Genomic DNA, 16759 nt, shown 5'->3' on the forward strand with positions numbered 1-16759 from the left:
CTCACCTATCTGAAATGAGGCATCAGTGAAGAATATGTTTGCAGAGATGTGAGATCTCCTAAACAGCTTCAAGAGAAAAGGAGGTTTGATGAGCATTGGCACAGAGAGCTTAGCTAGTGAGTGCATAGATTTTTGTGCTACTGCTTCTCTTTCCCTCAGAGCATTTCACAAACGTTAATGACTGAAACTTCTCAAAGAGTTAAAGACATTCCTAACTTTATTGAACAGGGGGAAAAAAGAGTTGGAGCTGACTGACTCCTCCATGATACAAATGAATCCCGGAGACCTTAGTCTCTGATCCAGCAGACACATAGGTAGGAGCCTTAATTTTTCAGATGAGCAGTCCTGTTGAACTGAAAATGAAATGCATGTGAATAAAATTAAACATATACATGTTTAAAAGATTAATCCTAACTTTAACCATTAGCTTCTCTCCCCTCCCTCAAAAAACTCCCAAAAACCTAAGACAATTTTGAGAGGGTTTTATATCACTTAATTGGTCCATTTTATGGACTTGGATTTAATGTAGGTAGTATTTTGGTCTACAGGGATGTCACTTGAATTTTCTCTAAAGTGTTGACCATTTAATAGGTGTGAAGTTAGACTTCTGAAAGGCACAGTGTAATCTTTTAACCTTTAACTGGTTTAACCTTTCAAGGAACCCACAGCAGTTCAAACTAGCTATGCTATTATCTGAAAACATTTGTTCTTCAAATATTAGTGCTCTTCATAAAGTGTTATTTAATTATTTTTGGTATGTAAAGTAATAAATTACCTTGTAAATGGAAATGGAATGCAGGGATAGGTATCAAATGTTTACTGACTATAAACACCATGCTACACTGGGTGAAACATTTCTTATTATGTAGACTAATTTTCAAACCACATTTGTTTTAATGGATTAGACATGTTAAAGATAGGTAGTTATTTTTGCTGAGCATGAGCTACTTGAGATAAGTAATTCAGCAACTTTTATTGAAGCATCATTTTGTGTTTGAGCTGAAAAAAGAAAATCCTGCTAACATTTTATCCATTGACTCAATCTGTTGTTCAAGTAGTAATTCCATAGGAATTCACTTGACACATGAATTAAGTACTGATAAGAATCCATTCCTAGAAGGAAGTAACTATTGAACAAAGGCACAATATGTAAAACTTCTCTTTTTTTAAGTGGGAACTGACCACTTTTGGGGTTTTTTTGCTTTGTGAAGTCATTAAAGATTTTTGATAATTAAAAAGGTTTAATTATTTGCTTGGTTTGCCAAATTGGAAATACTAAATTCAATTTTAGTTTTGCATGAGGAATTAAGGGAGAGCTCAGGACTATGAATTATGAACCCTAGAAACCTAATACCAGTGGTGAGTGTGGTGAACATTGAGTGGCTATGGAGTCATTCTAATTTTTATTTGGTTATTAGAGTTTTTAAGTTGTTACAAAATTCAACAAAATTTTAGTAGTTTTAAACAATCTGATTCAAAGTAATTTCTTCTCCCAACTCCCCTCTTTTATTGCATGTTGTGTTGTCAGTTCTTCAGTGCAAGGCTTTCAAGCTTTAGACTTGCTAATCTGAAGCCTAGCCAAAAACAACCCTTCCAGACTGTCTATTTTAACCAAAAAAGGCACAAAAGAGTAATTTCCAACATACAAAAGTGTCAAAATTGCAACTAAGAGAAAAATAAATTCACCAACTACTTGTTCTTTAAAGTCCTAATTTTAACCTTAGAGATACACTTACCATGTATGTATGTAGATATTCAAGATTTCCAAAGCAGTTGCAGTTCTCATTAACATACAGTTTCCAAAATGGTGGACAGACCCTGTGTTCTGCACTGTGATTTACACTGTCAGGTAACATACCCTGCTAGGTCTGGAAATGACGTGCCAGTTTTGCAGGATTGTGTCAATCCCAATGCCAGCAGCTTAAAAGAGAAATTCTTTTTCAAATGAATTCAGAATGTTTAAATGAATGAAGAGTACCACTGCTGTGTTTGAGTGCTGACCCCCAGATTGTTTTCAGAGGATTGGTATTTTTCTTGTTCAGAGAATGGTAAGAGCAAAAGTTTCTTTCAGTGTCATGTGGACACTGGGTTTGCTCTGCTCTCTTACGAAATTATTACCAGTGATTAAGTGTTCTTGGTTTTTGTTTTTCCCATCGTGCCTCCTTACAAGTTGTGTAATATATAGTTTAGCAAAATTCTGAAGACTGTTTAGAGTTACTGACCTTCTGTAAAGCAAACAGCTAAACACTGGAGTTGATGCAAACAAGGCATTTAGCATCTGAAAGAAGTGTTAACACTTTATTTACATTTAAATTAAAATAGACACTTATTTATGTGTTCTGGTTCTGAAAGGTGTGTGGTACATCTGCAGAGGCCTATTGTTTATTCATGCTGTAAATCCTTTGAAATGTGTTAAAATGCTTCCCACTCATTATAAAAATCCTGCCACCCATGGATTAGGGCTTTGATGTCACCAATCCTGCTTCAAAGAGTTCTTTCAATGCTATTAATCACAGTTTAGCCTCTGAAGATATAGCCAGAGAAAACATTTGGACATCTTGTGCTAGACTTGCTAAAACTTTGAAATATACAGAATGTCTTGCATATGCACAGTCCCGTATCACTTCCTCTCTCTTCTCCTAGCCTTTATTTTGAAAAGCTATTTTATGATGACTTCGGCTTTCTAGAAGTACAGAAGAAAAAGTTTAGGACATGTCATACTGTACATTTTAAAAAAGGCACTGGTCTTTCAGTTGACACTACAAAATATTTTTGCCTGAGAAATCGAGTCAGTCTTTAAAAACCCCAAGGGAAATTATATGTCAAAAGGTCAAAAATTGATACATTTCTTATCATTTTCTCATCTCTCTCATTAGTTTGTTAGTTTAAGATACTGTCTAAACACTCGAGGATCCACATGATTTCATAGAAACAAGATTGTTTCTGCAGTCTTTTTGCTCTTTGGAATCTCTCAAGGAGTCCCAGTAAAATTGATTACTAGTGATTGAGCTGTATGCCTTTGTGCTGTCGTTGTTTTCATCAGCTCAGTAGCTAAGGTCAGTGACATACCACCTTATCACTGACTTTTTTCTCCCTTCTAAATCAACACTGCACTCTGTCATGCCCATGCTGAATGCTCTGCAGGCACAACTGGTAATGAGCGGGGTGTGGAAGAAGTTTGGTGGTGTCTGCTATTTTCAGTACTATTGTACAAACTGATTTTACACCGTACAATTTTTTCCGTGCTAAACTTCTTGAATAGTTTTTGCAGTATGAATTTCTTTGTTTTTGAACAGGTAATTTGGCACAAGCAAGAGCCAGAGTGACAGCAGCATCTAGGTCTTTGCCTCCTCAGCTCAGTGCTGGGCGTATCAAGGTTAGTAGTGTTCCCTTTGAAGACAGGCAATTGTTCATAAAATATTATAGTGAGACTATATACACAATGATGTAGCTGATGTATATAGGGAGGTTCTTAAGAAATAAGAGTTTGCCTTACTATCAGTAACATGCAGCTTGTCTAGGAGCATGGTTTCCAGTTTTAGGGATGACCCTGTTGTAGAATCCAGTGAAGAATCAATTTACTAGTCATTAAACTTTTGGAGTGGAATCTCAATTACTTCAATATCAATATTCCTCTTTATTTCAGTGGGGTAAAGGTTTTCCTATGGCAATTTTTACCTAGAATGAGGTTTTATTAGGTAAAATAGTGTATTTAACAGTAGGAAAGGCAAAACAAAATAAAAATTATATCTTTCTCTTTTATTCAACTTGCAAGTATAAATCCAGGGGTCATTTGTGACTGATAGATAAACAGAAAAGAATGACTCAGCAAAACCACTGTCCTTTAAAAAGAACTGTAAAATTTAACAGCTGCTGAATTTTGCCATGAAACTATGTGGCATATCTGCAAAAAGATGGCATATTTTTATGGCAATTAGTGGGATGCCAACTGGGTATACTTAACTTGTGAGGAAACCTCTTGTGCCTGATAACTGATAGCATGTACACCCCCTCTCCATTTCCTAAGTAGTACTGTTAGAGTTAGCTCAGTTAAGGTTTGGGGTTGGGATTTTTTTTTTCCTTCAAAGCAAACAGTAATAAATTTTAAAAACAAATGTGGTAACAGCAACTGTTCAAAAGTTACAAAATTTTATGTTCTGGGTTTTCTATTTGTTCTCATTCTCTCCTGGTATTTGGAGCTCACGCTCAAATGTCAATAAAGTGATTCATGTCATCCAGACATCTATATCCTTCACTGTACCTGCAGACACAGATGTGGATTTGAGACTATTATTTCCTGTCTGGTATAAACACTTTCAACGCTGAAGGATGGCCTTTCAAATTTTCTTGTGTTATACACACATTGTCTTCCACATCCAGCTATATTCAGCACAAGGCTTTCTAAGCATGCATTTTATTGATACAGCGGGAATGTAATAGAGCAGTTCACCTTTAGAGCTTTAATAAACATAATCAGTTACTAAGTAGTGTTTAAGTGGGTTTTACTCAGCCTTCAAACTTTTTAAAACGAGCTAAAAGACATGCATACGGGCAACACTATTCAGAAAATATTAATTAAAATACTTAGCTGTAAAAATAATTATTAGAATTTCATAAAGTACCTTATTAAAACAACCTCGGGAAACTTATTTAAAATTATTATTTTAAATTTTATCTTAAAAAGTCAAAATGCAATAATTTTGTTTGGAAGTTTGGAAAAGTTTGTTCATTCATTATTGAATTTAAGAGGTATTTTGCTTAACATATTTTTTGGTTTCACAGTATTTCATGCCATGCCAACTGCAGGTGTGGTCAATATGTGAAAGTAATAATTTCCAGTAACTTCATAAGGTGACATGATGTCATAAATCATTCTTTTTATATTGTTTCAAAACTATTAGAAGCAGTTTTTTTAGTGATGAAACTGAAGTTTGGCTTTTGTAGGTCAGGCTGTTTTCCATTTCAGTTGTAATCTTATAAATTTATATTGTAAGTCACTACAGCTGTCATGTAAAAATGTGACTTAATAGTTGAAATATTCTTCTTTTTAGTTTCAAAAGAGTAGCTAGTGATTTAAAATACAAGATTATATCATGACATTCATTATGTTCTGTCATTTTTACCAAGCCAGTTGTGATAAAGCCTATTGTCTGTGGTGCATGTGATTATTACCCTACCATAAAAATGGCATGGCAATGGCAATGGCAAGAAATGTTGTAAATTAACCAGAGACAAAACTTCTAAATATTTTTATGGGAAAATCTCTCTACCTTCAGGGTCTATCAGAATGTTTCAAATGTTTCTTGTTGAAAAGATTTGGAAATTGATCCTAGTCCTTACATGTTGCAGAGATCTGAATTTACAACTTCATTCATAGAAAAAGGAATCTAACAATACTGCTTTTACCCTGATTTTCTGAGAAAAAGTGTTTTAAATTTCCTCTCTGAGTGTTTCTGACCATCTGTCTTTCTATGCTTTCCCTCCCTTCCCCCTCCCAAAAAAAAACCCCAAACCAAACCAAAACTCTTTTGAACCCAGCAACCTGTAGTAAACCATGTTTGATAGTGGCAGTCTCAGAGATGGTAAAATTCTACAGGTTTGGTGAAAATAAGCGGCTGTGATAAGGACATGCTTACAGTGTGCTATTGCCCAAAAGGTAGAGCATAAGCTGATCCTTTTTTGGACAGCAGATGTTCCAGATATGACTGAGAGGTTGTGAGTGCTCAACCTTCAACAACAATATCATCAAGTCTGTGCTCTTCTAGACAGAGAAGAATCCTATGTAGAAACTCAAATTCATTGGCCTTTGGCCTCAAATCAGTCCTCAAACTATTTGCTTTAGTTCTTGATTTGATATTATTTATGATTGTGTGTCTTTTAACATTAAATGTTACCAGTTATTCTGAACTTACTGTCGATGTTCACTGTTATAGCTTTTGTCTTCTACCTGACCTTTACTAGAGACTTAGATATCAATTCTCAAAAAGCAGTTGTCTTGCTAAGATAATCTTGAAACATTCCCATATCCTTCCCCATGCACATGCCTGCTGTTTTGATTAGGTTATTGATATTTACTTTGTCAGGTGACCTCCTAAGATGTTTGATGTTATCTGGGCTGATAAAGCATTTTTTCTGGGATATATTACAGAGTGTTCTGTTAACATCCTTCAAACTGAAATCAAACTGCCTCTTTTTGGTTTTTTTTCTTCTTCTTCTTCTCATGTGTTAGTTTGAGATGGGTACCAGTGCATGTACACTACTCTGGGCTGGAACATCACAGATTACAAAAACATATTGAAATTTTTATGGTCACCCTTTTGAAATCTGTCTTCATTTGTGCGATCTGTATTCTGAATCTTGTCCTCACTAGTTTGCTTTTGATTTCTTCCCCAACACAAAATCCGTTTTTTTGATCTATTACTACTTAGTGCTTCATTTCCTTTATATTTTGCATGCAGTCTCCTAAATATCTCCTGAAGGTAAGAGACACAGTTACTTTATTGAGAACTGTAATCTTTCAGCAATTACTGTTAGTGTTCAGAAGAGCGTTCTTAAGTCAGTGAGTGTTGGAAATGATCGTATGGAGCAAAGTCCAGGAAGTGTAGCACAGGTGCTGACAACAGCATTATCTGGTTTATACAAATGCCACCTGGTCAGAGCAGATGGTAAACTGCCACAAAGCAAGTGAATGCTAAAATGTTGTTAATGCTCCATGCAAACAGGATGCTGGTTAATTTTCTTTAATTTTGTTGAGCTGTAATACAGCAACACAATCTGCTTGTTATTGGTAACCATAGTTATACTCATTCATAAATTCTGGTTTCATTTTGATAAGAACAGCTGTACTAACAATATAACTAAAATATGCGAGGAACAATATGTTCACTGTCCATGTATACCCTCTAAAAGTAACTTCTGCAATGCTGAAAAAGTGGTATTTTGAAGCTATGGCAGTTGAGCAGAATAAGATTGCTGAGATTCTTGGCATCAAAACAGCAATTTAAAGTAATTAATAGTAAGCATAGCAGTAGAACAGAACAGACCTGTATGTTCTGAAATTACCTACTTTGTTTGCCACTTGTTATCCAACAACATATTTTCCATACATGAGCAAGGTGAGGCAGCTCAATTTACTTCCTGGTCATTACAAATGTGATAACTCTTCTTGTATGTGAGACCTATTGAAGTTCACATTAGTGGCAATAAGAGGAATGCTTTTTAGAAATCAGTTCCTTTGGTATTGCACCTTGACAAATGCTTCATTGCCTGAGTGTTATACTACCATAAATCTAGAGTGCTCTTGCACTATCAAAAAAAATTCAGAATGCTTACAGATGTCTCTGAAATCAGTGTGTGTCCTGCATCTGTTAGAAGCTGGCCCTCCTATCTGTGATAAAGTACTCTGAAATACTCACACCTGAAGGTATGACTGTAACAAAAACTGCACCAAGCTTTCATGAGCAAGGTGGTGTGGGTCTGCAGTGCTTCTGGAACAGTTCTAACACCAGAGTTTTGTCTTCCAGGTTGACACAATGGAGGTTATGCGGCATCCTGAGGAAACAACTAATATGAAGCGGCAAACTATGGCTTCCTATTTTAGGGTACAAAAGTTCAATTGAAAATAAGCATTTGGATGATAGGAACAATAGATATATCTAAAATATTTGTGGGATTGTTAGATCAAAGAGAATAATAAGACAATTTTTTTATTCTGTTATGAGGCCTTTGTAGACTCATAAATTTTCTTTTACTTCTTTTCTCTTTGTTTTCTCATACTTGTATTTTTATAATTTCACTGAGTCTGATCATAACAGAATCTAGAGCCTAGACTATTTCCATCTAAAATGCTACAGGTCTAGAACAGGCCTCATTACCTCATTATAAACAGAACACCGATTCTGTGCAAATATAATAGCTGTTATTACTTAAGACTTGTATTTTTTCACAAGCTTAGGCATACATACCTCTAAAGATTAAGATTTGTCATTTGTGCTAATAAGTAAAAACAGTCCATCTTTTAGAAGTGTTGCTATAAATCATATGAATTGTCATTTTATCAGTAGTAATCTTGTCTGAGGTAATGTATATTCTGTATATGAGTTTAAATCAAACAGGCAAGAAAAGGCATTGAGAATGTTGGAACTGGAAGCTTAGAAGTCAAGCAAGTGCCAGTCCAAGACTGTTGGTTAATGGGTTTTTTTTCTTGTAGTCACTGCAGAATGGAAAAGTTTTGAGCAGTTGGCCCTTCTGCGCTTCTACCGTGCAGAATAGGGAAGTACACAGTGCTGTGCTAGCCAGGGTGGGCCAAAGCTTCATGCTGTATAGGAATACCTGTTCTATTTGTCTTGTAAAATAGTGCAAGGAAGGGCACAGAGTAAGCTGATGTATGCTGAGATGTTGCCCCACCGTGGAATATCCAAGAGCACACAGACTTGCACAGAACCCCACAAATGTCAGCTGTGTAGGAACTACAAAAAAAAGAAAAGTGGAATATGGGAGTGAGTGTGAAAGTACACCATTATATGCATGCCACCTGCACCAAGGTGACCACAATAAACTTGGAATTGTACGTGATTTTAAGACACGTATGGATATGTGAGATTGGGTATAGTTGTAATGAATACTTATCATACAGCTGGTTAATGAGGTGAGTATGGAGCAGAAGTGTCAGAGTCATTGGAAAAACAGATATATAAGATCTGATCAAACTTTTTTCTTTTTAGGGTGAATTGCAATGGAATAAATTGTTTTCCATGTCCAGGGTGGATAGGAAAAGAAGTAATGGACCTATGTTTCAGTGGGGAGATTTATGGTAGATGTTAAGAACATTATGAATAGTCACGGTAATGTAGCACTTCAGCAGTTTTCTAGGGAAATTGTGCATTTTTTATTCTTAATGATTCTGAAAAATGAGTGTAACAGAGATGTGCCTGAAATGTTACAGATACATCTAGTGTTTTCTGTGGGCAGAGCACTGAACTGATGACTTCTTGCAACCCTTTCCCCATGGTTTGCTGTGAATTTCAGTGATTGATTTTTTTTCACAGTAAAGCTTGTTCTTCTGTTGGGGATATTTGACCAGTCAAATGTGTCTACAGTAGAATTATAGTTAGAACAATTTTCAATTTTATTTTTTTTTAATATGGGCCTTCAACTACAGAAATGTGGTATAAGGAGCTATGAAGAGAAAAGTGTAATAAGTAAGAAATAAGAATTAGAATAATTTTATTTTTTTACAACTGAAAAGTTTTAATAGGTTCCAAGTTTCAGCCGCAAGCCTAAAAATGAATAAAAAGGCAATGCTGATTAACATTACAGATTAAAATATAATCAGGCATCACATAGAATTTACAAATATATACCTTCTGCCTAAGTAGTTACATTGCAGTTCTCTGTCAAAAGTGTGCATCTTTTTTATTCTTCTCACTAGTATTCCCTCATGGATCTTTTATCTAAAATGGTTGTTGGACAGCCTCACTTTATCCGGTGCATTAAACCTAATGATGATCGAGAAGCACTGATGTTTTCTCACGAGAGAGTTCTGTTGCAGCTACGATACACTGGAATTCTGGAAACTGTCAAAATACGTCAAAAAGGGTATTCTCATCGCATCCTCTTTGAAGAGTTTGTAAAAAGGTAAGACTTCTATAATAGGGCTGTTTTAGAACTCCATTCTGTAAGGTATGTTCTATATTTAAGTACAAAAAGTTCTACAAACATGGTTTGTACGTGTATGATCTGAATCTCTAATGAGAGCAGGGACTATCAGAGGTAAAGACCACAAGAGCTATGGGATCTCTAATGGAGAATAGCCAGTGTGAAAGCAGTGGTGAACACCAGTATTCAGTAGCAAACCTGTCCCCATGATTCCCTCAGTAGAGGCAACCAGTAGAAATTATGCATCCTGCTCAGATAATTTTGGGATTTTGGAAGGTCAGTGACCTTCAGCCATCATATGAAGAATGTACCCATGCTTAAGAATGAATTGATATAAAAGCTTTAGATAGCTTTTACACCCTCATAGTCATTTGTCTTGGAGATATCATGACTTATAATCAGATCTCTGTTCACGTGAACCTTTGTCATAGCTGCTATTGCTGGTTTTAATACATATTCTCAATCTCAAAAAGTTATAAAATTAATTCAGGAAATGCTATTGTCTTTACAATTGCAGTATGTTTATATGATCATTATAGTTTCCTCTAGATTTAAAATATGGTTTCACGTAGTATTTACTGTTTTCCAGCATGTGGGATTGATAATTCAACAATGATCAGAAGCAATGAACAAGAAGTGAATGGCTAAATGAAGCATTTTCTGATATTTCCTGAACTGGAGGTTGCTCATCCAGACAATATAGAATTAATTAATCTACTGAAAGCAATTAATTCATATGATGCTAGAGGGAAGGAGCTGATTATGACAAAGAAGAGACATAAACAGGCCTTTCTAAAATCCAGAGACGGAGTAGATTTATGTGTGTAAATCAGTAACTTGGGCTTGGAAATCTGCGGTCAGTGCATTGAGAGATCTTGGATGATAAACCAAAGCTTAATCAAATATTTCTGAAAAAATAATAATTTTTTCTTATTTATAATATATTAGTACACCAAATTAATATATAATAGGAAAACACTACAGATGATATATCACGGGAAGTATAACTGATATGTTTATTTGTCTATCAAGCCGATTTTATTTTCAGACATGATCTCCCCCAACTTTTTTGTGTTGCATGACTAATTTTAGTATGGTCACACCATTCTAAAGCATGTTTAAGAGATTTATTTTTCTGATTATTGGCATATCTTTGCAACATCCTGAAGAGGATGAAGGCAGAATTATTAACCTTAACTTTTATTCAATTTACACGTAAGTGAACTGAGATTAACTCCACAGAGATTAGTGTAAATTGAGACAAAATTAAGCCTCTTCTTATAAACAGATCCTTTTCATTCAGAAGTGTGCTGAATTTGAGTACAACCTAGAAAAGCAGCATTAACTCTAGCTTTCCATTCCTACAAATAAGGAAGGGCAAGTTGTGTTTAACATCTTGTCAATTACTCCTGAAGTTTTTCGTCCGACTGGATGTGATTCTTTCAGGAAAGTCAACTTGAAAAGGGAAGGGGGGGGTACATTTATCAATTTACACAACAGCACAGAAAACTTCCTGAGTTCAGAATATAAACGGGGGCGGGAGAGGGGATGTTCTTGCTCCTTTGTTCATCTCATGCTTGATTTTTAAATGAATTCTATTCTGTTTTGCTCTTGAAAATAAAAACAAACAATACTTTAAAATGCTATAAATGGAACAAGAAACATTTTTCTTCAGCTTACAGCCATGACTAGTCAAGTGTTTTTAGGAACTAAGTAGTTGAATACATAAAATGTTTGAGAAAACAGGTCAAATGCTAAACAGATTGGCACTTCTTTGTTCATAATCAAAAAGACATTAGGCAAGTATGAAGAAGAGTTTCAAAATGTCAGTAAATGTGAGGATATCAAAGATTTTCTAAGGCAGCAAGTTAATTGGTATTTTGATCCTTTTGAGCAACTGAACAACAAAATGGATGAGCCAGCACTTTTTCTCCCTTGATGTTATTAAACAAATAGGTGTGCTTCTTATCTGCCTGTTCAATAATGCTGTTTTGTAAACTCTTAGCAGGAAATATGAGGACAAAACAATCAAAGGCAGGGAACAGACCCATTCAGGGTTTATCAGGTGGGAGGTAAACAAAAGATAAAGCTCTGTCTAATGTTAGTCTTTACTGTCTTCTGTTTTCATGTAGAACAGATTATTTCAGTATTGCAAACCTGGATGCAGTTTATTGGGTTAAAAAACAGATGGTGAAGAAAGGGCTTAATTGTAACTCATTCACACAATGTTTCTTCAGCCAAATATATAACCATCTGTTTTATGTATATAAATATACATATTCTTTTTACTTAAAGTAGGAAAATGCAATCTGCAGCCCCTGTAAACACTGTATCCCTGTCAAGTCTTAGACACTTTGTCTCTGTTGGCCCCGTCTTGCACCCCATGACATCATGGGTCTGTCTTATGTTTGCTGTGAAGCAACATAGCCCCTTTTTCAGACTGGAATCCCAGGTTTCAGATACACATTTTTAACTAGATCAGGCCACCAGGTGTGCCTGGTGTGTGGGGTCTCATGGTGACTGTGCACTGCACATCAGCTAAGGGAGGTGTGCTTTCCCCTGGGGACCTGTGCTGAAGGTCCCGCTGAATGGAACGCTCCTTGCTGAGTGCCCAGGCCCCTGGAGCTTCACATGATGTGATGTACACGTGTGTCCTCACCACATATCCTCCAGCTGTATACTCCTTTTATATAATGTGGCATATACTGGACAATGGCTTGGAAGATAAGGGACTTGGTAGGCTAATGGTGCTAGATGCATTTCAAGAATTAAGTGCCTCATAAGCACATAGCAATGTGTTGAGAATTATTGCACAAGTTTCATTTAAGGATTGTCTTTTTTCTTCCCTGCCTTTTTATGTTATGCATTAAAATTTTTGGTACTGCATTATAATGCAGGATACACTTTTCCTATAAGCATTACCTGCTCCACAGTAGTGGGATGATGTTCCTCAGATCATACACTCATAGCAATACCAGTGCTGTTACTGTAACAGTGATCCCAGGGAGGCTGGTTCTGCTTTTTTCAATCTCACAGGGCAAATTTGCATAAAGTCACCATTAGTACACCTAGTATACACAGTCTCTAAACCACCAGTGTTACATTTCTCATGACCATATAAAGCCTCAATGACCTTAATGAGTCACATTTTGCATTGAGTGGAGGTAGGAATAAAAACTGGTCAGACATTGCAAAATCCTGTAAAACATATAACCTCAGTAAGTGCTTTCTTCTAGCGCCAAAAGTTCAGTGGTGATAGACTTGCTTATTATGCAAAATCAGGGAAGAACCAAATTAAATTAGAAGTCAATAGATTTGCTGCAGAGAAGGAATGCTTTCTTTTTAAATGATGCCTTTTTAATGCAAGCTTACTTCTAGCACTGAACCTGCACCATACCAAAGTTCGCAAGTGATTTCTGGAAAGAAAATTTTAACACTCCCCTATATCTTGATTTTACTGTTATCCACGGAAGTGTTTATTTGTTTCAGTGGCTTTAAGATTTCCCCAGATCTGTATAATGTTACTGTACACGTTAAATATGGTAAACTACTGCACCTTCCATGTACACTTTCTGGACTCTTCTCATTCACAGAACACTGGTTGCTGTGCAAAACAGTTGCAGAATGAAGAAGATAGGAAAACTTTAGAAGTGGAAAGTTGGATAACCACTTACGAATAGTATATGCACAATGGACCAAATTATATCTTTCTGAGAGTATTTCTGTGATTCTGTACTTATCTGATGATTGGCAGCAGGAGTGTTTGGTATCTGTTACTGAATTTCAAGAGTGTCTTAAATTTTTTTTCATTTTTATTTACATTTTTTCATTCATACTCAATATAGAGTCAAATGTAATTATTTGTGTGAATTCAGATTTGAAAGTTTCTGAAAGAGGTGAGATACAACTAATACAGGTTAGAAATTTTTGAAAGTTATTTTATGGCTCTTTTAGTTCTAAATAATTGGATTTTTTAAACTTTCCAGCTCCAGGGCTGAGAAGGAACAAACGTTTTTATAATACTGAGAATCTTCCTACTATTGCTGGTGGTCTACCTAGAAAGGGATTTTTCCCTCTTGCACTTCATGCTTTTCACATATTCATTCTCCACCTCAGACTAGTATATTTTAGTACAAAAATTTGTTTTAAAGATAAAAAGAGTTAATCATTACTGGTTTGAGTTAATTATGTAGAACTGATGCAGCCTTTAATCTGGAATGCAGAGGGAGCTTTAGTAAGAGACTCTGGTATAGTAGTTAATGGTGCTGTTTAAATGCTATTTATTGAACAGTTCCACAGTTCACCCTTTGAAGAGTGGTGAGAAATTGAACCATTTGTTTACAATCAGTTTATCTAAAACCACCAACACTGAAATGCTTTGGCCCTAAACAGATAGTTAATGCATAGCATCATTCTGAAGTTTTCCATATCTTAGCACACTTGGATGTTTTTGGCATTTAACCGTAATTCTGCATGTCCTAGCTTTGCAATTGTTGGTCTGAGGATAAATTCCACTTCTAAAAAATGTTGGTACATTCTTAATGACTAGTAAATACAGTTAATCCCATTTTAATGTATGTTTTTTCTGAAATACTTTTCATGTAGGATAGTGTGTAGTGCAGATTAAGAACCAGTAGTTAAGAAATACAGAATTCCAGAGTTTCATCAGGTTTGAGAAATCAGTTCTTCAGAGGGGAAATTACTTTTCTCTTACTTAGTCTTAACTGCTACTGTGATTAGTCAAGTACTTTTAGGAAACATGTAGGTGAGTGTGTGTAACATGTAGGAAATTTTCAAGCAGGATGTATAACCCAGGAAAATAATATATTTTTGCACAAATATGTGTATGTTTATGAAATAGAACATGAAGGACCATAAACTTTATTTTTAAAAATAGAAATGAAAGTATTGGTTTAACGTAGAAGAACACTGAAATATTCCTGACTACTGCGTTTTGTGCTGAAATAACAAATGCAAATATGGAAATAAAAAAGAAGAGTCGTGAAATTTTCATCTCATCTGAAAGCAAATGTGATTTTTAGCTCTACTTTTCTGAAATTAGGTTTCTGGTTTCTTGGTGATATGTTGCAAGTAGAGGTCACTCTGTGATCTCTGCACAGCAGATTTACATAAGTATGACAGAGATGAAATTAGGCCAATAAATCAAAATGAACAGTTGTAGTTGCATATATCCCAAAGTTTTGGGTGTATTCCTCGATGTTTTCTTTACCATTTCACCACATCCAATATTTGCATGCTTTTACCAGATACATTAAGATGAAACATTTTACCTTCCTCCAAAATTTTCCATAGGGTCCATTGCTGTACAAAATTTTTAAATTAAATAAAACAGTTGGGTGACCTGTGTGGCACATGCTGTGCTGCCATATAGTTCTCCTGAGCACATCAAGTCAAACTACTTGGGCATCTGGAGTTATGTGATTCAGTCGTGAAAACAGGTACCAGATAGAAAACAAAGTGTTTTCTATCTCAAAAACATGGATTTGAGCTTTGGAACACAAATCTAGAACCTTTTATGGTGCAGAATGCATACTCAAAAAGTAGTTCTGAAGGAGAAATAATAAAAAATAAATTGCTGGTCCCTATTTCTAATGAGTGCAGTGATTTCTGCTTTATTTTTGATGACATAATTGAAAAGAAACAGGAAGTATATTAACCAGTTACAGGTGTCTTCTGTGCAGTATTTGGATCAATCAAAACATTTGGAAAATCACCATTTAGAGGAAGTTTTTAATAAATATTGGGAGACAATGTTTACATACTATGAACTGTGGAACAGAAACTCTAGTTATTCCCATGGTTTGGAAAGTTCTTGTCATTTTGAATAGCTTGCTTTCTTAGACTGTAGATAAATTTTCTGAAAACATTTGTTAAAACATTAAGTAATAGGAAAAAGTACCATTGTTGGGGGGTTTTTCTGAGTACCAAAAGCATATACATTCTAGATCATGAAAGAGAGCTAATGGAGAGGTTACTACATTTGAAAGAAAGTGAAGTTTGTCACAAACAAGATTGTATAGTCAGGCAGTTAAATTACACAGCTCAAAAATACTTTTTACTCAGATTTGTCACAAATAAGAAGTCACCTTTGCAGCAATAAGAATGTCATTGATAAGGTAGGTAAAAAATTTATGAGATCCCCCTTGAATATTTTATTGCATCATTGCTATTTAAAAACTGTTCTATGGTTTTAAAATTCCTAACTACAACATACCTTAAAAGGTGCTTGATCACCAGAAAATTGATATTGTCACTCACTTGAATCTATCCTTCCTTACTTCTTTCCTTTTTTCCTTCCTGCCTATCTGCCTGCCTGCCTGCCTCCCTCCCTCCCTCCCTCCCAAGCTGCTTAAGTTACATACATGTGTAAATAACATGGCTATCTGAACTGGCTTTTGAAGAAAACAGCACTTTATTATTAGTGTAAATTCCCCCATGTATCTGTCTGCTATCTGTTGAAATTATGTGCTGTCACAAATTGTTTGTGTTACATATATTTTAAATCTGAGTTTCATTAGTGCAACTCATAATGGCGTTTGTCTTGTGAAAACTGGCATCATTAAGTTTGGTAATAAAACTGGCATCATTAAGTTTGGTAATAAGGTGGAGGAAAAGTACCTTTTTCTTTTAAATACACCATGTCTCTCCATTCTTGCTGAATAGCATGACTCTTGGTATTTCGAAAGACGTGGCTAAAGAATTTGCATCATCACGTTGTTAAGAAAGTCACTGCATTAAAAATAACTCAGTAATACATAATCTCCTATCATTATTCAGAGTCATCAGTGTCTCCAGTTGGTGAATATCTGTGTCTTGGTCCAGGACTTATTCCAGTGCTTCTGACTTCAGATGTCATTTTGTTCCCCTTTGATCTTTATTGACTATTTTAGTGGTTCTTTTTTCTTTCTTGTGACAACTGGAGCTAATATCTGGAGATTAACTGGAGCTAATATTTGAAAATCATATTCTCCTGATTAAAAAAAAAGGTCTTGTACAATTCCAAGTTTTGTAATTGCTTCTCCATGTTTTCTTCACTAAGGTGGAATATTTTCTTGACTCTATCTTTGAGGTTCGCTGATGA

General features: G+C 35.3%; 1 protein-coding gene across 11 annotated transcripts in view; it reads left to right on the plus strand.

The window, feature by feature from the left end:
• Window positions 1–16759, plus strand: part of MYO3B (myosin IIIB) — a 197306-nt gene that overhangs the window by 113295 nt on the left and 67252 nt on the right. For 9 of the 11 annotated variants that reach the window (XM_018072678.1, XM_018072676.1, XM_018072680.1 and 6 more), the window contains 3 exons: window positions 3297–3376; window positions 7524–7601; window positions 9431–9636. The exons of 1 other annotated variant lie outside the window; for it this stretch is intronic. In XM_018072678.1, the coding sequence (XP_017928167.1) occupies window positions 3297–3376; window positions 7524–7601; window positions 9431–9636 (364 nt within the window). The remainder of the gene's footprint in view (window positions 1–3296; window positions 3377–7523; window positions 7602–9430; window positions 9637–16759) is intronic. One more of the 11 variants, XM_018072681.1, reaches the window with a different exon arrangement.

Source organism: Manacus vitellinus, unplaced genomic scaffold, assembly GCF_001715985.3.
Source record: "Manacus vitellinus isolate BGI_N305 unplaced genomic scaffold, ASM171598v3 scaffold_22_pilon, whole genome shotgun sequence".
Lineage (NCBI taxonomy): Eukaryota > Metazoa > Chordata > Aves > Passeriformes > Pipridae > Manacus > Manacus vitellinus.